Below are 20,877 nucleotides of genomic sequence, written 5' to 3'. Positions count from 1 at the left end.
CATTGTACAATAAATTTTATAGACGAACACATCATTTGAACATTGTACAATAAATTTTAAATTACCAATGAACTTTTTTCTTATACATACAAGTAAAATATATGTGATTAGACCTGCGCTTAGATGTATTTAGTCAACTTGGAGAAAACAGACATCTGGAGCTAATTTAGGTATGGTGCAGTAGTATATGATAGCCACCCGAGTAGCTAAGTTGTAGTGACCTTAATTACTTCTTTTTGGCATGTTTTGGCATAAGGCACTATTGTTGCTATCAAGGCAAATGCATCTGATGATTCTACAAATAAGATAAAAAGATATTATGAGGAAAAGTTAGATTCACTAACATCCAAAACTTTTTTAGTTTTTATCGATTGTGTATTAAAATAAAACTTAAACTTATATATGCATTTTTAGGTCTCGTCCATCTTCTAGCGAAAAAAACTGCGAGGAAGCGATTAGCTGACAAAGGTGGTGCCGTGGTGCCGGAGATGATGACAGTGATAACAGTGCAGATGCCTATACTAAAACTAGGTAATTTTTTACACCGTCATTACTTATTGGTAGATGCCTATACTAAAACTAGGTAATTTTTTACACCGTCATTACTTATTGGTTTGCACATATATTCTAATATTTAGGACGAGATCTGAGTAACAAATTTTTTGCATGTCCTAATTATATAGCACCAAGCGACAAGATTTCTATGTATTTTTTCGCTTTACAGCCCAAGCGGGGATGCATAGCCAGAAGGGGAGTCTTATCCAGTTTGTCCATAGCAATTGTGGCTATCATTTTCATGGGTTCGGTCATCTGCTGAAGGTCGCATCCATTTTGCTTGTACCAGTTGCAATTAGCCTTTTATGTGTTTGATTTGATCGTCTACTGATCGAAGTTCGATGACCTTAAAAAACTAGCCTGATACATGCTTTTGTTAAACAATTTGATTCACTATTCTCCTTATTTGGATCAGTGTAGCCAAATTGTTTGGTGGCTACAAATTCTGGTCATAACATATAAATATAAATATATAACCTATACCTAGACAGAACGTTATAGATACTTTTTATATCTAATATTAGAGCATCTCCGGTTGTCTCTGTTTTCCGATAAACTGATAATATTGGGGAGAAGATATATTCCAACAGTTTTCCAAAATTTCTCTCTTTCCCCAACAATTATTGGGTTGTTCCGATATTTTACCCCAATTCCTCTTAAATAGAGGGAGATTTGAGGAGAATTTTGCCTCTCCTAAAATATTAGTTGTATTGAGATTATTGGTGAAATGTAAAAAGCATCTCTCTACAATCTATGAAAGTTCTCCCAATAATCTATGAAAGTGGTATTGGAACATTGTAATACTATCTTATTAGGATATATTTATTGGAGTATTGCTGGAGATGCTCTTAGGATCACGATAGGATGTGCAAAGTGTACCGAATGTTCTGCTCTAGTTAAGGTGCAACAGCAACTCCAAGCTACCCCCGCGTAAGCAGCAACGCTGATAGTGGGCACTGGGTAGCTGGTTGCGCCGGCGCGTGGCCGGCGGCTAGAGCCTGGGCGCCTCCGCGCCTAGCCCCTGCGGCCTGCGCGAGCTGCGCCTACACGTGTGGGCCATGCGCTGGGGCCTGGGGGAGAGATGGCCGGCCGGCTGGGCAGGGCGCAAGGCCGCGGTGGACGGCGGGGCGACGGCAAGGGCGCGATGGGTACGGAAGACGGCGCGGCTCGGGGGAATCGGGAGACTAGAGGCCATGAGAGCTGGAGGGGGGCGCCGGCAGGTGTGGATGGTGGATTCTGGGCCGTGTGTGCCTGTGTGGGCCGGCGGGGGGGGGGGGGGGGGATGGGAAATAGGCTGCTGAGGTTTTTGGGCCAAAAGAGAGATTGGAATTTTAGGAGCATGTTTTGTTTTATTATTTTTATTTTTTTAATTATATATATAGGATATACTACATATAATTTTTGGCTAAAAATAATAGGTACTCCCTCCGTCCCTAAAACAAATCATTCTATGATTCAAATTTTTTTTTAAAAAAAGTCATCTTACCCTATTTACCCTATTTAGAAAGTGCTTACTTGAAAGAATCAATTAGTGCCTAAATAGAGATAAATATGGTTATTTTACCTTCTTATTAATTTATCCTAGAATGATTTTTTTTAACAGAAAGAGTGTTCAGTTGAATACCTTGAATTTAATGGAGCCCGGCCTGCGGCGGGCTAAATGAAAATAATCCAGGGTTTAGGCACTGTATGGAAGGACTATTCAATCGCTGGACGTTGTTGATGCGGTGGATTTTGAAACGGACGCCCGAGGCTGGACGAAAGGGGCGACAGGGGAGGGACGACGGTCGCACCAGGGGGATGACGAGGGAAGACCTTAACCCGTTTAGTAGTACGGTTGGGCAAACAGGCAGAACTGTTGGAGGATGACTCAATGCCTTGGACAGGTGGTTGACAGTTAGTTAAATTTCAATCGACCGATGTGGAGACACATCCTAATTGAAAAAGAGGAAAAACGAACTTCGCGGTGGAAAGCTAAACACGTGCACTGCATCACTTCAGCACGGAACACTGCAAAACAAAATGGCCTCCTCGCCCCTTATTTCCATCGCGTCTTCTTCCTTCGACTCGAGAATTGTTCTCTGCCGCTCACCGAATTCCGGAAGCGATTCGCTCAAACCTGGCCGCAATGGAAGCCGAGAGGGAGGGCGCGGAGCTCACCGCGCCGCCGCCGCCGGCAGCATCGGCGGCCGCGGTCTCAGTAGTGTTCGACGACGACGACCTCCTCCGCGAGATCCTGCTCCGCCTCGGCTTCGCCACCACCCTCGTCCGCGTCGCCCTCGTCTCCAGGCGCTGGCTCCGGCACGCCTCCCACCCCGCTTTCCTCCGCCGCTTCCGCCGCCTCCACCCGCCCGCGCTCCTCGGCTTCTACCTCAGGGAACTGGGCGCGTGGGCCCCGCGGTTCGTGCCCGTCTCGCGGGCCCCGGAGCTCGCCACCGCGATCCGCCGCGCGGGCGCCGCCGAGGGCCACTTCTTCATCAGCGACTGCCAGAACGGGCGCCTCCTCGTCACGGACTTCGACCCCACGGCCTGCCGACACGCGGTGCTCAGCCCGCTGCGCCCTGCGCGTGGGAAGGCCGTCCTCCCGCCGGCGCCGAAGTGGAGTCTGATATGGTTCTTCCTCCCCGAGAAAGCCGCCGGCTGCGACGACGACGGCGCCGTCGCGGTCTTGATGCTGCCGCTTGGCACGAAAGCAAAACCCCAAGTGGATCTGCTCACTTCAGGATCTGGCGCCTGGGTCGTCCGTCGCACTGCGGTGATAGATCTCCCGGAGCCATTGCCTCCAATTGCGTACACACTTCCACCGGTTGAAGGCAAGGTCTACAGCTTGACCAAGTGTGGGCACATTCTCCGGCTGGATATGGCCGCCGCGGAGAGTTGTCTTCTCCAGCTGCCGGACAGAGTAAGCACAGACAACTTCACGCTCTCATGTGGCGAGGAGGGTTCTGTGCTGTTCCTCATCCACGCTGAAGGGTATCTGCTCAGCATCTGGCAGCTTCCGATGACCAGCAGCGATGCCGATGACTGGGCGGTGGTGTACGACAAAGTTCCTGTGCGTGAGGCGTGCAGTCGTCGTGAGGATGTTATGGTGCTGGCAGTTGATGACAATCTCGAGTTTGTGTTCCTGTGGCTGAGGTCAAGTGCGGTTCTCATGCATATGCATCTGGAGAGCAGGAGCGAGAAAGTGTACGATGAATTGAAGGTACGTGATGGGCGCTTCTTAGATATCAACCCCTTCATGATGGTTTGGCCTCCGGTCTTCCCAGCATTGAGGGATGACGACAATCTTGATGGATGATCTCTTACCTTGGTATGAGAGTGTATGACCACTGAGCACTTTTTGTATGTATTTCCCTCCCTGTCTTTGACTTGAAAATATCTGAGTAAGCTTGTGATATATCTGTTGAGATTCAGAATCTTGTAACCTGACTCTGACTTTTGTAGAGTGCTCGGATCTCTTATTGTTTGCCTTAGTAAGACTAAAGCTTAATAATTCCTTTACTGGCATAACTTTTGTAATGTTGAACTTCTGTTCTGCACTGAGGTGGGTAATAGATGCAGAGGAAATTGAAAAGATCTGAGTGGGTAATCACAGGGTCATGTCTCTCTACTTGGTGTAAAATGCCTGTGATTAACCTGTTGAATTAGAATATTATTATCTGTAGAGAATTCGTCTCTGCTCCGGAACTAATAAGTGCATTTGCGCAGTTCTGTTTGCTGTTTGTATTAGTTGCAAATAAATATATCGACAGCAGGCACAGCCTAAACTCCAGACTGTAATAGAAATTAATGAGATTATGCGTACTAGATTTTAATCAACCAACATGTTTCTAACTTCAAATATTACCAGAAACAAATATCTTATTTGAACTTAGTAACATGTTGGTCATTTTTGCTAGATGGTTAGTTTTCCCCAACTTCACTATGAATACTATGAGCTGACCATCCTCTGAAGTGCAACCGTGCAAGGCATGTTTAGCTGGCCTAGTTTTCATATTGTAGTGCAGTCCAGTTCTGCTCAAATGAAGCAGCGTCAGCAGTCACAGTTTTGATCCACATGGATACTATCATCTTAACTTTGTGGAAGAAAATGCAATTGTTTCCACAATTTGCCATATACAATTAAGTGGCTGCAATGATCTGATAGAAATGAAGTGGTCAACATGTTCAGTTTAAATGTTGAGTTTGTAAACTATCTGTTGACAAAAATGTGATGCATTGCTTGAGAAAAAAATTCTGTTTAAAATTTTTGTAATCATCAAGTTATATGGTATGGACTAACCATTATTCTGCTCTTTTCGGTGCTCCATTAGTTCCAATGGTCACATTTGCATTCAACCTGTTCATGCTCTGCTCAATACATCTGCTTCGGTTGGTTTATGTTTTGTATTATATTTGTATATCTTCTTTGTTATCCTCAGCAGGATTAAGAAAATTCTGCCCCTACGTAGCTGGAGTCTATTCTTTAGCAGGGAGTGGATGGACCAGGCTCTGAAGGATTTGACAGAACAGGTATTGTTTTCAAAGCTATTTTATTAACAATATCAGAATAAGCGAACATTATGTCTCCGGAAATAACAGCTGTTGGTAAAATATTCAGAGCTGTGTTAGTTTTTGTAAGGTATGGAACATCATCAGCTTGAAATTAAAGTTGGATTATATGTACCTACTGATTACACTAGTAAAAAACACACATCCATCTTTCGCATTTGTCTCGGTAGAGGACTAATGCTCCCATTAGTCTCGGGTCTAAAGTTTATGGACATTAGAGGACTTTTGGTCCCGGTTATTAACATCAACCGGGACTTAAAGTTACCCTTTAGTCCCAGTTAGTGTTAATAATCGGGAGTGAATTTTAATCCCGGTTGGTATTAATAACCGGGATCAAAAGTCCTCTATCTTCAGTCCCGTTGGTAACACCAACCTGGACTAAAGGGTCCTTCACGGGTTAATTTAAAAGGAAAATATCTAATCTTGAGTTACATATGCTGTGTAGGTGAGGTGGTAAAGAAGCTACGCGCGAGGCAAAAGGTCTTGTGTTATGTGGGGACGGCATTATCAGCGCCGGTCCCGCACACAGGCGCAAGGTCCTCCAGGAAGTTAGGAAAGTATAGGATAAAAGATTTGGTTAGTTATATGGAAAGACTAGAATCAGGGATTTGTTTTCTTAGAGATAGAGATCAGGCTATATGCCTATATAATAGATGTAATCGGGAGCTTGAAAAAGAAAAAAACAAAGAATTACTCATCTCCTATCTTCCTTCTCCCTTCCCTAATTTCACCATTGGGCAGACGGGCAAAATCCCCGCCACCTCTACCAGCCGAGGCTACGAGTTAAGGAGCCAAGGTCCTGCCGTCTTGGGCATTGACGCCCTTGACAACTTGGTATCACGATCCAGGCGTTCCTCATCCCCTCCACCATCAGCTCGCTTGTCCTCTGCTGCATCCACCTTGCCACCTTCATTGATGGCTGACTTGTCGCCCTCTGACCTCGCGGCCCTGGTCACCAAGCTGACCGCCTCTGTCGAGGCCCTGCAATCAGGCTCGACGAATTTGAGCAGCGCTCCGCCGATTCTGCCTCGTCAGGACACCGCGGGTCGCACACCGGCGAGCACCACCACGACCGGCCTCCACGTTTCCAGAAGCTGGATTTTCCCAAATTCGATGGCAAGTCCGATCCCCTCGCGTTCATCAACAGATGCGAGTCCTACTTCCACCAACAGCACATCGCGGAGGAGGAGAAGGTATGGATGGCATCTTACAATCTGGAGGCGGGTGCCCAGCTGTGGTTTATGCAGATCCAACGCGACGAGGGCACGCCACAGTGGTGGCGCTTCACGGAGCTGCTCCATACGCGCTTTGGACCGCCGCTGCGCTCCAATCCGCTCGGTGAGTTGGTGGCGTGCCGCCGCACGGGCTCCGTCGTCGAGTACCAGGACCGATTTGAGGCCCTGCTTCCCCGCGCCGGCGCCCTGACTGAGGTCCAGAAGGTGCAGCTCTTCACCGCCGGTCTGCAGCCGCCCCTCAGCCTGGACGTCGAGATCCTCAACCCGCAGTCCCTCGCCGTCGCCATGAGCCTCGCCCGCAAGCTGGAGCTTCGTGAGCTGTGCGCAGGGACCTCCACGCCGCCGCCCCGCCACCAGGGCCAGAGGGCCCTCCTTCCGGCGCCCCCGCCGCGGCCTCCCCTGCCTGCGGCCGCTCCGCCGGCACCTACTCCACAGCCCGGGGCGACTGCGGAAGGCCGCCAGGTCCGGCGTCTGTCCCAGGCGGAGATGGAGGAGCGCCGCCACCTAGGTCTCTGCTTCAATTGCAATGAGAAGTTCGGGCGGGGCCGCAACAGAGTCTGCCAAAGGATATTCCTCATCGACTTGGCGCTCAACCACGATGACGGGGACGCCGAGGATGCCGAGCAGGCCGCCGACGAGCCGCGGATCTCCGTGCACGCGATCACCGGCATCCGCACCAGCGAGACAATGCAAGTGCGCATTCATCTTGGCGGCGCCTCCCTCCTCGCCCTCCTCGACTCAGGCTCCACCCACAACTTCGTCGCTGCGGAGGCGGCCGCCCGCACCTCCCTCCAACTCCGACCCGAGGGTAAGCTGCAGGTTACGGTGGCCAACGGGGACCAAGTACCGTGCCCGGGCGCGTACCGCGGCATGGCGTTCTCCATCGGCGGGGAATCCTTTTCGGGGGATTTCTTCTCCCTGGCTCTTGCCGGCTACGATGTGGTCCTGGGCACGCAGTGGCTGGCGTCTCTGGGACCCATCTTGTGGGACTTCGGCGCGCGTACCATGTCCTTCTGGCGCGGCGATCACAGGGTGTGCTGGCGCGGCCACGCTCGGCCCTCCAGTCTGGAGCTTCGGGCTTGCACCGGCGACGACCTCCTTCCGGCCCTCCTCGACACGTTCGCCGCCGTCTTCGCTGAGCCGCAAGGCATGCCGCCACCGCGTGCCTGCGACTACGCCATCACGCTGATCCCGGGTGCAGCTCCAGTAGCGGTCCGCCCCTACCGCTACCCCGCCGCGCACAAGGATGAGCTGAAACGCCAGTGCGCCGCCATGCTGGAACATGGCATCATCCGCAGGAGCTCTTCGGCGTTTTCCTCCCCGGTGCTACTTGTGCGGAAGTGTAACGCCCTGAAAAATTCACCCAAAATAATCACGCGCTAGAGTGCTCCGTTTAAAAGTCATCCGTCACCGAAACCCTAACCCTAGCCCGTTTCGACCGACGGCAGGCTCGACCGCCGCCCCATCCTGCACCGCTCACGCGCGACCACTGCCCGCGATTAGCGCCGGCGCTCCTCGTGCGACGCGCCTCTCCCTCCCCTCTCTCCTTCTCTCCTTTTTCTTTCCCCTTCTCCATTTCTTTTCTTTTCTCTCTTTTTCTTTCCTCTTTCCCTCCCTTTTTCTTCTTTTCCTCCCTTCTTTTCCCTCTCCTTCCTTCTCTCTTTTCCCCCTTTTTCCTCTGCCGCGTGCCCGGACGCCGCCCCCCCTGCTCGGCCTCCGTACGCGCGCCCCTGCCTCCCTCGCACCCCGTCGCCCTGCGCTCGGCCGCCCTCGCTCGCGCGCGCTTCCAGCGCGTGCATCGCGTGGCCGCGCCGCCCGCCGCGCCGTGCGCGCACGCGCGCGCTCGGTCCCGCGCGTGCCGCGCCGCTCGCCGCTAGCACCCCGCGCCGCCCGCCGCGCGCGCGCCTGTGCCCGCACAGCATTCCCCCCCACGTGCCCTCGGCGCCTGCGCCCCGCCGCCATGCCGCGTCGCGACGGCCGCGTGCGGCCGGAGCGCCATTAATGGCGCCCGCACCGCCCGCCGGCCGCCCCATCTCAATCCCCTCCGCCCCGCCGCCTCCTTCCCCTATAAATGGGCTTCCCGCGCGGCTCACCCACCCCACGACCCACTCCACCACCCGGCCCCTCGCCTCCCCCAGCCCGGCGCCGCCTCCACCGAGCCGCCTAGCGCCGCCGCCCTTGCCCCGTGGGCACGCCCCCCTCGCCCGCCTCAGCCCAAGGTGAGCCCGGGAGGGGGCTCCCCGTGCGCCCCTCTCGCTCCTCTCCCTTGCCCCGGGCGGCCCTTGGCCCCGGCCGGCCGGCGAGGCCGCCGCCGCCGGCGCCCTGTCCCTCCCCCTCCTCTGTTTCAACCGGCAAGAGGAGGAAGAACAGGGCAAAATGCCCAATAACCCCCCCACCTTGCTCTCATTTCTAAATAAGGACCCCCCCCTCTAATAGCTCCCTTTCGCAAAAGGAACCCTGCCCATTCCATTAATTCAAATTGAATCCCTCCGTTACATAAGAACCCAACTATGCCCGACACCCTTTAGCATGCCCCGATTAATCCTAGGGTTCGCAAATAAGCCCCGGCCCTCTTTAGATAATTACGAACAAGTCCCTGGACCCCGTTTAAACCCTGAAACCACCTTTAGCGCGTCATTTTATGTGCGAAACGACCTCCGATTGACCCGAAACTTTACCACGCCCTTTCTAGTATAGTTTTAGCCGTGCCATTAAGAAACCACCCAAAGATATCGCCCCTAACTCCGTAACTAAATTATTTCCGATTCAAGCCCAACGATAAAAACTTTTAGTTCTTTCGCTTGATTGTGTGCCTGTTTGTTTGCGTCGTAGGACACGGAGTGAACGACGAGGTTCCCGACCGCGACCAAGCAACTGAGGACCAGTACTGCGACCCCGAACCCGAAGGACAGCGCTTCGATCAGGACTTCTCGCAAGGGTTTGACGATGGCAAGTTCAATTCCGCCCTTTGATGCATGTTTTGTCCTAGTTTTTATAAACACAACCCAGTGGCCTGTTTTATAAAATTGCATTGTTTTGCGTGCTGGAAACCTGGTAGGATAGCCACCCTTGTTTGAAATAACCATACTTTGACCGCCTGATTTATAAAGAAAATGCGTGTGTGTGGGAAGGGATGAAATGTGGTTTTGAAAAGTGAGTTAGACGAGATGGATGGCATTTCTGTGTGAATTGCCGTTGGTATGCTCGTACCTGTGTGGTTGAGCGAGGAAGGGAGATATCCATCTTGTCACCCCTAAGGACCGAGTTGGTGTGACATCTCACCTAGCTTTCTGTCGTGCGAACCACTTGACCGTTGTATGGGCAACGGCTTAGCATAAACCCCACTAGTTAGCCTGATAGCCATCAGGAGAGCTGGGAGCAACGGGTGATCAAGGAGAAGGGATAAGCTCTGTGTGACTTATGCCCCGGTCAAACCTCGGAGATAGGTCGAATGACCCCTTGATGGATCCCGTGGTGGCCGGTCAGGTCTAGCTAAGGTGGGTAATGGCTTTGTTGGGATCTGCACCGGCACTAAGGTGTTCGTGCTGTGGTACCCCACCTGTGGGTAAAGTTGCACACCTCTGCAGAGTTAAAATCTATTCGAATAGCCGTGCCCACGGTATTGGGCAAGTTATGGTGTGGTCACATAACTAGTGTTTCTCTTGGGAATGATTGGGCTGGTGTGAGTTGTTTGGAAAGTGTCCGGCAGTTGTGCCGTGTGCTACGGCGGACGGGGAGTCCGGTAGCAGTCTAAAACCTGGATCCTGTGTGGATCAACACTGTGTGCTCCTTGGTATAAGAAAACCTGTCTTGAAAAGTGCTTTTAAAAACGAACCCCTGCATATAACTGTGTTTTCCGCAAATGAACCGTAACCTTATCCTTGGATTATCCTGTGCATTAAATTCTATTATACCCCCTTCCGTGGGTGTGATTGGACTTGCTGAGTACGTTTGTACTCACCCCATTCTTACCTTTACAGTGGAAGACCCAGACTACGTCCCCGAAGACAACGAGTAGGGTTTCGTCCTGCACCCAGTCTTGCCTGTGGTTGAGGCCACCGTTGGATTCCGCATGGCGCAAGACTCTGATGATCCTTTGTTCGTAGCTAGTGTAGTTGTGTGGGTTCTGGTTGTAATCCTCGCGATAGTGGCGCTTCACTGCCCATTACCGCGTAGAGTTGTACGGTGATGTTCCATCTGATGTAATAAAAGTGTTATCAGCCTCCTGGGACTGATAAAGTAACACTTTTAAGTCTTCCCTGATGGGGGGACGCTTCAGGTGGTATCAGAGCCGTAGGCTGGCCGTAGGACGTGACCCTAGGAGCGAGACCCCTTTTCAAACCCTAGAACTTGTCCTGGTTTAGAAACTTTCTGCACAAACACTCACCACTGGTCTTTGCCTTGTTCCAGATGGCTGGCAATGGATGGGTTAGCGGAATCTGCCACGCAGAGCCCGGCCTCCCCAAGTTACTATTGCTCAGCCTGGAACGTGTTGGGATCATGGAGCCACCGGAGTATGCCTACCGTGAGTACATCGCCGGAGGCACCCTTCGGTGCGACATGATGATTTTTGTGGAGAGGAGCACCCGCTACCCGGATGTGGACCCTTGGTTCATCTCCACCACTGGTTTCCGCTTCCCCGACACCTATCGAAAGGCCGCCCGTAAAGCCCTACGACGGCTGCGTGTTCTCTACAGGCGCCACCTTCAGCGGACTCCTATGGGACTTTTCCCACCCGCTGAGGGGAGAGGGCGCACTTGGATTGCCCGAATGAGGGGACTTGGACGAGAAGAAGAAGACCTGGAGGACACGGTCTCCCACCTGTCCATCTACCTCACTGGCTTGGATGCACTCTACCGCGAACAGGCGGCACAACTGAAGCAGCTAATCCATGGGGTTGAAAAGTTAACCCAGGAGGTGGAGGAACAACGGACAAGAGCTGCAAGCGCCGAGTATTCCTTAGCCGCCCTCCAAGCCCAGATGCAAGAATATGAGAACCGCAACGGAATAGGTGGATGGATCGAGGAAGAGGAAGAAGAACCCATGGAGACCCATTGGGACAAGGGTACTCAGACCGAAAACGAGATGGATCAGTTCCTTCCAGTAAAGAAGCGCTCTATCAGGACCGAGGAAGAATCCCCATGATAGGATTAGCACCCCTAGCAAAAACCCTACCCGAATGACCACGTATCCATAAAAACTGTACCACCCTTGTTGTAATAATAAATATCATCTACTCCCTTTTGCACCCGTACCAGGTTGTTTACCCTGTTTCTGTTTCAGATGGCTGAGGAAGGATGGACCCAGGGCGATTGCCAAGCTGCACCTGGATTCCCCAGCCTCTTAATCAACACCCTGGAGGACCTTGGCGTTACGGAACGCCCAAGATACTACAGCCGAGAGTACGAGCACCATGGTACCCTCCGCTGCAGGGTGATCCTGGTCATCGCCAGGAGCAACCGCTACACCGACATCCAGTCTTGGCGAGCGACCGCCACAGGGTTTAGACACCAAGACACCTACCCCTTGGCCATCCGAAAAGCACTCCGTTATTTGTGCCGGATTTTTGAAGAACACCTCGCCCCCACGCCAGCAAAGTTCTTCCCGCCGGCCATCAGAACCCCAGTCTGGGAAGCACGCATGAGAAACCTGGAGCGACGTCGCCATGAGGAAGGCCCCCTGTACCAAGTAGCGACCTACCTAGCCGCCCTGGACCAACTTTTTGACGAGCAAGCCAACCTCCTAAGGGAGCAGACCCATCGAGCCGAGCAAGCTGAGCTCGCGGTGAGGATACAGCAGATCCGAGCTGCCCATGCCGAGGCGAGAGCCGCAGCCGCGGTCAGTAGCGAAGCTGTCGCCCAAGAGAGCCTCAGGCAGGCCCGAGACCGGCGTATGCAAGATTGGACCCAAAGTGGAACACCAGTCCCGGCGATAGGGGAAGACCATGTTTTACTCGGGACACCCGTCATAGGGTGGGGATCACTCTTTGGGAGCACACGAGCTCCACCCGAGAATCCTGAAAGTTCTGCTGCAGCCGACGAAGGGGATGCTGCAATGCAGCCCCTGACCGATGGGAACCCAGAAGACGGCGAGCGAGAACCTCTCACCCTGTCCGCCCCGGAAGAAGACACACCACGCAAGTAGAGTGACCGACGCCATCCCAGTGGTGCCCCTTCCCAGCCTTTCTGTTTACGCCGTACCCTTAAGATGAGACCCTGGCCGAGTAGCACGAGACCTAGTTGTACCCCCGAGTTGTACCCCCTTTGCAATAATAAAAAGGGTTGTGTTTGTTGTTTGTGATTGTGTGCTAGCTTGTTGTGTGCTGCTTGTTTATACGGGTACTGGCAGAAGGTAGATTCTGCCTTATATATATACGAATTAAACAACTTAAACATCACATAATCGTAACCCTAGTTTACCTAATCAACAGGTGACCCCCCGGAACGTCGCGAGGCCCTCCCGTGGCCGGAACCCCGTAGCCACTAGTGTCGGAGCACAACCCGTTGAACAAGATCTTCCCCAGGGAGAGCAAGAAGTAAGCCAGAACCGAGGGGGAAGTCAAGAAGGAGAACAACTACCACCACCCCCACCCCTCGGAGACCTGGCGCAGATCATCCATAACCAGACCCTCATACTGGAGACTCTGGCGAATGCCCTCATTAACCGGCAGCCACGAGGGCAGAATATGAACGACAAGCTGACGGCCTTTCTAAGGACCAAGCCACCTACCTTCGCCGGATCCAGCAACCCGTTGGATGCTGACGACTGGTTGCGAGTAATTCAGAGGAAGCTCGAACCATTCGAATGCCAGGACCGGGATAAAGTCCTTCTGGCAGCCCACCAGCTCACCGGAACAGCATTATCCTGGTGGGAAAACTATTGTGCCGCAGCCGAAGATGCCTCTACCATCACCTGGGGAGAATTCGTAAGGGAGTTCCGCCGCTACCATATCCCTTCGGCCACCATGAAGCGCAAGGCGGACGAATTCCGCGCGCTGCAACAAGGAAGCATGACGGTGGAAGAGTACACCCACCGGTTCATTGAGTTGGCCCGTTATGCACCGGAGGAAGTGAATGACGACGACAAGAAGCAGGATATGTTTAAGAAAGGATTGAGCCTAGAACTCCGGACCTTGCTCACCCCTCAGATCTATCCGGACTTCAACACCCTGATGAACAAGGCTATCCTCACAGAAAGGGCCAAAGCTGAAGAGAGAAAGGATAATAAACGCAAATTCCTGGAAAGTAAGGCCCGCCAACAGGACCGCTTCCAAAAGCCGAGGAACACCAACTACACTGCACCAAGATCTCAGGCCCCAATGCAGTATAGGACTCAGTCCCAAGTGACAGGATCGCAGGCCCCGCCTAGGAGTCAGAATACCACGAGGGCCCCGCAGAGCAATGCAAGCCAGGCCGCCCCTGACAACAACAATGTTAGGGCCTGTTTCAACTGCCGCGAGATAGGGCATTACATTGCCAACTGCCCTTATGCCAAGAATAAACCGGCCACGTCAGCCTTCTCCAACACAGTGAATGGACCCAGACCAGCCCTGACTGGTGCCAACCGTGTGCCCGTCCGCAACAATGACAACAGTCAGCAGACGAAGCAGCCCCAGCAGTCGTTTGGACGAGCCCGCGTCAATCACATCGATGCGCAGGAGGCTCAAGAAGCTCAGGGCGTAGTGCTCGGTGAGTACCTAGTCAACTCAGCCCTGGCAACAGTACTATTTGATTCTGGGGCATCGCACTCATTTATATCCTCAAGTTTTGTGGAAAAACACAAAATACCTACAGTACTACTAGCTACACCCCTATTAACCCGGACGCCTGGGGGCGACATCAATTGTCAATTAGGCTGTCTACGGGTAGGAATCAATTTAAGTGGGGTAGAATTTCTAGCAGATTTGGTAGTACTTAAGTCTGGGGGAATAGACGTAATCCTTGGAATGGACTGGTTAAGCCGACACAATGGTCTCATAGGCTGCACTGACAAAGTGGTACACCTAACAAACCCTGAAGGAGTACAAGTGATCTGCCATACCCGGGATAGTAAATTTGACCCAATGGTGTTTAGCATGGAAGCCCAGCCCTTAGAAGGAGTCCCGGTAGTGAACGAATACCCAGATGTTTTTCCCGAGGAACTTCCCGGCATGCCACCAGACAGGGATATAGAATTCGTCATCGACCTTAACCCCGGAACCTCCCCTATAGCCAAGAGACCCTATAGGATGGCGGCCTCGGAATTGACGGAATTAAAGAAGCAACTAGAAGAACTACAACGGATTGGCTTTATCAGACCAAGCTCGTCGCCATGGGGAGCCCCGGTTCTGTTTGTCAAAAAGAAAGACGGGAGCATGAGGATGTGTGTGGATTACCGGGCACTGAATGAAGTTACCATTAAGAATAAGTACCCCCTCCCCAGGATTGATGACCTGTTCGATCAGCTAAATGGAGCCAAGTACTTTTCCAAGATCGATTTAAGGTTAGGATATTTTCAACTCAAGATTAGGGAAAGTGACATCCCTAAGACAGCTTTTGTCACTCGCTACGGGCAATTTGAGTTCACCGTAATGTCCTTCGGACTAACCAATGCCCCTGCCTATTTTATGAACCTCATGAACAAGGTATTTATGGACGAACTGGATAAGTTTGTTGTAGTCTTTATCGACGACATACTTATCTACTCCAAGAGTATTCAGGAACATGAGCAACATCTGCGGGTAGTATTGGAAAAGCTAAGGACACATAGGCTATATGCCAAGTTCAGCAAGTGCGAATTCTGGCTGGAGAGAGTAGCTTTCCTTGGTCACATCCTAACCACGGAAGGTGTAGCAGTGGACCCAGAGAAGGTCGAAGCAGTTTCCAACTGGCAGCGACCGACTAATGTTAGTGAAATCAGAAGTTTTCTTGGATTAGCCGGATACTATCGGAGATTTATCGAGGGATTTTCCAAGATAGCCCGACCCATGACGGAACTTCTTAAGAAAGAGAAGAAGTTCGCCTGGACGGAAAATTGTGAAAGAAGTTTTCAAGAACTGAAGCAAAGGTTGACAACCGCCCCAGTACTGACCCTGCCGGACATTCATCGGGACTTTGTCATTTATTGTGACGCATCCCGGCAAGGATTAGGGTGTGTGTTGATGCAAGACGGGAAAGTCATTGCATATGCTTCCCGCCAACTCCGGACCCATGAGCAGGACTATCCGACCCATGATTTGGAACTTGCAGCCGTAGTGCATGCCCTTAAAATTTGGAGACATTATTTGATTGGAAATAAGTGCGAGATTTACACCGACCATAAGAGTTTGAAATATATCTTCACCCAACCGGATTTGAACCTGAGGCAGAGGAGATGGTTGGAGTTGGTTAAGGACTACAATTTAGAGATCCATTACCACCCCGGAAAGGCAAACGTGGTAGCCGACGCCTTAAGCCGGAAATCCTATGGACCCAAGGATGACAATCTGCGCGAGGAAATGGCACGAATAAATGTGCACATTGTTCCTCGAGGCTCCAACCAGGTGCTGAGCGTCCAATCAACACTAGAGGATAGAATTAGAGAGGCTCAAAGCTCGGATCAAGAGCTAGTAAAGATCTGCAAGCAAACTGGAGAAAACAAAGCACCAGGCTTCAGAGTAGATGAAAAAGGAACGTTATGGTATGAGAATAGAATTTGTGTACCCCAGGATGGAGACTTCCGGCAGATAATCATGGACGAAGCCCACAACTCGGCCTACTCCATCCACCCAGGATCCACCAAAATGTATATGGACATTAAGCAAAAATATTGGTGGAATGGAATGAAGGCGGATATTGCACGATTTGTGGCACATTGTGATACCTGCCAAAGGATCAAGGCCGAACATCAAAAGCCAGCAGGATTATTGCAACCTTTGCCTATCCCGGTCTGGAAATGGGATGAAATAGGGATGGACTTTGTAGTGGGTCTACCCAGAACACAGAAGGGACACGATTCCATATGGGTAATTGTGGATCGACTCACTAAATCGGCGCATTTCATACCCGTAAGAACCACTTATGGTGGAGAAAAGCTGGCAAAACTTTACGTGAAAAACATAGTGAAGTTACATGGAGTGCCTAGCAGAATTGTCTCGGATAGAGGGACCCAATTTACATCAAGGTTTTGGAAAAGCCTGCATAAAGCCATGGGCACTAAGTTAGATTTTAGCTCCGCGTACCACCCACAGACGGATGGTCAAACCGAAAGGGTGAATCAGATCATGGAAGATATGCTGAGAGCATGTGTCTTGACCTATGGAAATGATTGGGAGCAGAGTCTGCCTTATGCAGAATTCTCGTACAACAATAGCTACCAAGCCAGCCTGGGCATGTCGCCATTCGAAGCTCTCTACGGAAGAAAGTGCAAAACTCCCCTGATGTGGTCAGAAGTTGGAGAACGTGCCTTAGTAGGACCCACACTCATAAAAGAAGCAGAAGAAAAAGTAGCGGAGATCCGCGAGAAATTGAAAGCAGCACAGTCCCGACAAAAGAGCTATGCAGACAAGAAGAGGCGGGAAATAAGTCTCAATCCGGGAGAGTTTGTTTATCTCAAAGTCTCGCCCATTCGAGGGACACGAAGATTTCAAGTACAAGGAAAATTAGCCCCTCGATACATTGGACCGTATCGGGTCCTGAAGAGAATCGGAGCAGTGGCATACCGACTCGAGTTACCAGAAGAAATGTCAGATATACACCCGATATTTCGTGTCTCGCAATTAAGGAGGTGTTTAAGGGTACCCGAGGGAGAACACGTGCCGGTAGAAACAATAGATCTGCAACCGGATCTGCGGTACCAGGAAGTACCGGTCAAAATTCTGGACACTGTCACTAGGAGGACAAGGAACTCCGAAGTACGGATATGCAGAGTTCAATGGAGCAGACATGGAGTAGAGGAAGCAACCTGGGAACGCGAGGAGGCTCTAAAGAAGGAATTTCCCCATCTGTTCAGAAGCCGGCCGAATCTCGAGGACGAGATTCATTTAAGTGGGGTAGGTTTGTAACGCCCTGAAAAATTCACCCAAAATAATCACGCGCTAGAGTGCTCCGTTTAAAAGTCATCCGTCACCGAAACCCTAACCCTAGCCCGTTTCGACCGACGGCAGGCTCGACCGCCGCCCCATCCTGCACCGCTCACGCGCGACCACTGCCCGCGATTAGCGCCGGCGCTCCTCGTGCGACGCGCGAATCTCGCGCGCGCATGGCCGACCGGCCGGCACGGCCGGCGCCGACGCGCCTCTCCCTCCCCTCTCTCCTTCTCTCCTTTTTCTTTCCCCTTCTCCATTTCTTTTCTTTTCTCTCTTTTTCTTTCCTCTTTCCCTCCCTTTTTCTTCTTTTCCTCCCTTCTTTTCCCTCTCCTTCCTTCTCTCTTTCCCCCTTTTTCCTCTGCCGCGTGCCCGGACGCCGCCCCCCCTGCTCGGCCTCCGTACGCGCGCCCCTGCCTCCCTCGCACCCCGTCGCCCTGCGCTCGGCCGCCCTCGCTCGCGCGCGCTTCCAGCGCGTGCATCGCGTGGCCGCGCCGCCCGCCGCGCCGTGCGCGCACGCGCGCGCTCGGTCCCGCGCGTGCCGCGCCGCCCGCCGCGCGCGCGCCTGTGCCCGCACAGCATTCCCCCCCACGTGCCCTCGGCGCCTGCGCCCCGCCGCCATGCCGCGTCGCGACGGCTGCGTGCGGCCGGAGCGCCATTAATGGCGCCCGCACCGTCCGCCGGCCGCCCCATCTCAATCCCCTCCGCCCCGCCGCCTCCTTCCCCTATAAATGGGCTTCCCGCGCGGCTCACCCACCCCACGACCCACTCCACCACCCGGCCCCTCGCCTCCCCCAGCCCGGCGCCGCCTCCACCGAGCCGCCTAGCGCCGCCGCCCTTGCCCCGTGGGCACGCCCCCTCGCCCGCCTCAGCCCAAGGTGAGCCCGGGAGAGGGCTCCCCGTGCGCCCCTCTCCCTCCTCTCCCTTGCCCCGGGCGGCCCTTGGCCCCGGCCGGCCGGCGAGGCCGCCGCCGCCGGCGCCCTGTCCCTCCCCCTCCTTTGTTTCAACCGGCAAGAGGAGGAAGAACAGGGCAAAATGCCCAATAACCCCCCCCCACCTTGCTCTCATTTCTAAATAAGGACCCCCCCTCTAATAGCTCCCTTTCGCAAAAGGAACCCTGCCCATTCCATTAATTCAAATTGAATCCCTCCGTTACATAAGAACCCAACTATGCCCGACACCCTTTAGCATGCCCCGATTAATCCTAGGGTTCGCAAATAAGCCCCGGCCCTCTTTAGATAATTACGAACAAGTCCCTGGACGCCGTTTAAACCCTGAAACCACCTTTAGCGCATCATTTTATGTGCGAAACGACCTCCGATTGACCCGAAACTTTACCACGCCCTTTCTAGTATAGTTTTAGCCGTGCCATTAAGAAACCACCCAAAGATATCGCCCCTAACTCCGTAACTAAATTATTTCCGATTCAAGCCCAACGATAAAAACTTTTAGTTCTTTCGCTTGATTGTGTGCCTGTTTGTTTGCGTCGTAGGACACGGAGTGAACGACGAGGTTCCCGACCGCGACCAAGCAACTGAGGACCAGTACTGCGACCCCGAACCCGAAGGACAGCGCTTCGATCAGGACTTCTCGCAAGGGTTTGACGATGGCAAGTTCAATTCCGCCCTTTGATGCATGTTTTGTCCTAGTTTTTATAAACACAACCCAGTGGCCTGTTTTATAAAATTGCATTGTTTTGCGTGCTGGAAACCTGGTAGGATAGCCACCCTTGTTTGAAATAACCATACTTTGACCGCCTGATTTATAAAGAAAATGCGTGTGTGTGGGAAGGGATGAAATGTAGTTTTGAAAAGTGAGTTAGACGAGATGGATGGCATTTCTGTGTGAATTGCCGTTGGTATGCTCGTACCTGTGTGGTTGAGCGAGGAAGGGAGATATCCATCTTGTCACCCCTAAGGACCGAGTTGGTGTGACATCTCACCTAGCTTTCTGTCGTGCGAACCACTTGACCGTTGTATGGGCAACGGCTTAGCATAAACCCCACTAGTTAGCCTGATAGCCATCAGGAGAGCTGGGAGCAACGGGTGATCAAGGAGAAGGGATAAGCTCTGTGTGACTTATGCCCCGGTCAAACCTCGGAGATAGGTCGAATGACCCCTTGATGGATCCCGTGGTGGCCGGTCAGGTCTAGCTAAGGTGGGTAATGGCTTTGTTGGGATCTGCACCGGCACTAAGGTGTTCGTGCTGTGGTACCCCACCTATGGGTAAAGTTGCACACCTCTGCAGAGTTAAAATCTATTCGAATAGCCGTGCCCACGGTATTGGGCAAGTTATGGTGTGGTCACATAACTAGTGTTTCTCTTGGGAATGATTGGGCTGGTGTGAGTTGTTTGGAAAGTGTCCGGCAGTTGTGCCGTGTGCTACGGCGGACGGGGAGTCCGGTAGCAGTCTAAAACCTGGATCCTGTGTGGATCAACACTGTGTGCTCCTTGGTATAAGAAAACCTGTCTTGAAAAGTGCTTTTAAAAACGAACCCCTGCATATAACTGTGTTTTCCGCAAATGAACCGTAACCTTATCCTTGGATTATCCTGTGCATTAAATTCTATTATACCCCCTTCCGTGGGTGTGATTGGACTTGCTGAGTACGTTTGTACTCACCCCATTCTTACCTTTACAGTGGAAGACCCAGACTACGTCCCCAAAGACAACGAGTAGGGTTTCGTCCTGCACCCAGTCTTGCCTGTGGTTGAGGCCACTGTTGGATTCCGCATGGCGCAAGACTCTGATGATCCTTTGTTCGTAGCTAGTGTAGTTGTGTGGGTTCTGGTTGTAATCCTCGCGATAGTGGCGCTTCACTGCCCATTACCGCGTAGAGTTGTACGGTGATGTTCCATCTGATGTAATAAAAGTGTTATCAGCCTCCTGGGACTGATAAAGTAACACTTTTAAGTCTTCCCTGATGGGGGGACGCTTCAGGAAGCCGGATGGAACCTGGCGGTTTTGCGTCGACTACCGCGCCCTGAACGCCATCACGGTCAAGGACGCATACCCAATCCCGGTGGTTGACGAACTCCTCGACGAGCTCCACGGCACCCGCTTCTTCTCCAAATTGGATCTCCGCTCAAGCTATCTCCAGGTCCGGATGAGCGCCGAGGATGTCGCCTAGACTGCATTCCGCACACACGACGGCCTCTACGAGTTCTTGGTCATGCCGTTCGGATTGTGCAACGCCCCGGCGACGTTCCAAGCTCTCATGAATGACATCCTGCGGCCGTTCCTCCGCCAGTTCGTGCTGGTTTTCTTCGATGATATACTTGTAACATCCCGGGTTTTCCGGAATGTTATCTTGGTGCAAAAATCGTGAATTTCAAAAACTTTTTCGTGTTTGAGCTTAGCTAGATCCAAATATAAGCCTAAGTTCTCTCTACCTCGAACTCTTAGTAAATTTAATTGAAATTAAGGACTATTAAATGCTAGTGTGATTATTTGAAGTCTTTCCGGATTTAATCGCGATCATCCTCGTTTTGAATCG

The 20,877-nt window shown here is 52.1% G+C and overlaps 1 protein-coding gene across 1 annotated transcript; it reads left to right on the top strand.

Annotated features, from left to right (window-relative positions):
* The first annotated feature begins 2,538 nt into the window (after positions 1 to 2,538).
* On the top strand, positions 2,539 to 4,207 carry LOC112892881. The gene has a single exon (XM_025960004.1). It carries the CDS (start codon positions 2,684 to 2,686, stop codon positions 3,851 to 3,853), a length of 1,170 nt encoding a protein of 389 aa, XP_025815789.1. The 5' UTR covers positions 2,539 to 2,683; the 3' UTR covers positions 3,854 to 4,207.
* The last annotated feature ends 16,670 nt before the right edge of the window (positions 4,208 to 20,877 follow it).

The sequence above is a fragment of the Panicum hallii genome, chromosome 1 (genome assembly GCF_002211085.1).
Source record: "Panicum hallii strain FIL2 chromosome 1, PHallii_v3.1, whole genome shotgun sequence".
NCBI lineage: Eukaryota > Viridiplantae > Streptophyta > Magnoliopsida > Poales > Poaceae > Panicum > Panicum hallii.
Note: the sequence above shows the minus strand (reverse complement) of the source record. Positions and strands in the feature narration are given on the sequence as shown.

What these genes read in the sequence shown, in the direction of transcription:
- LOC112892881 (XM_025960004.1), top strand. Translation starts at nt 2,684, where the DNA reads ATGGAAGCCGAGAGGGAGGGCGCGGAGCTCACCGCGCCGCCGCCGCCG.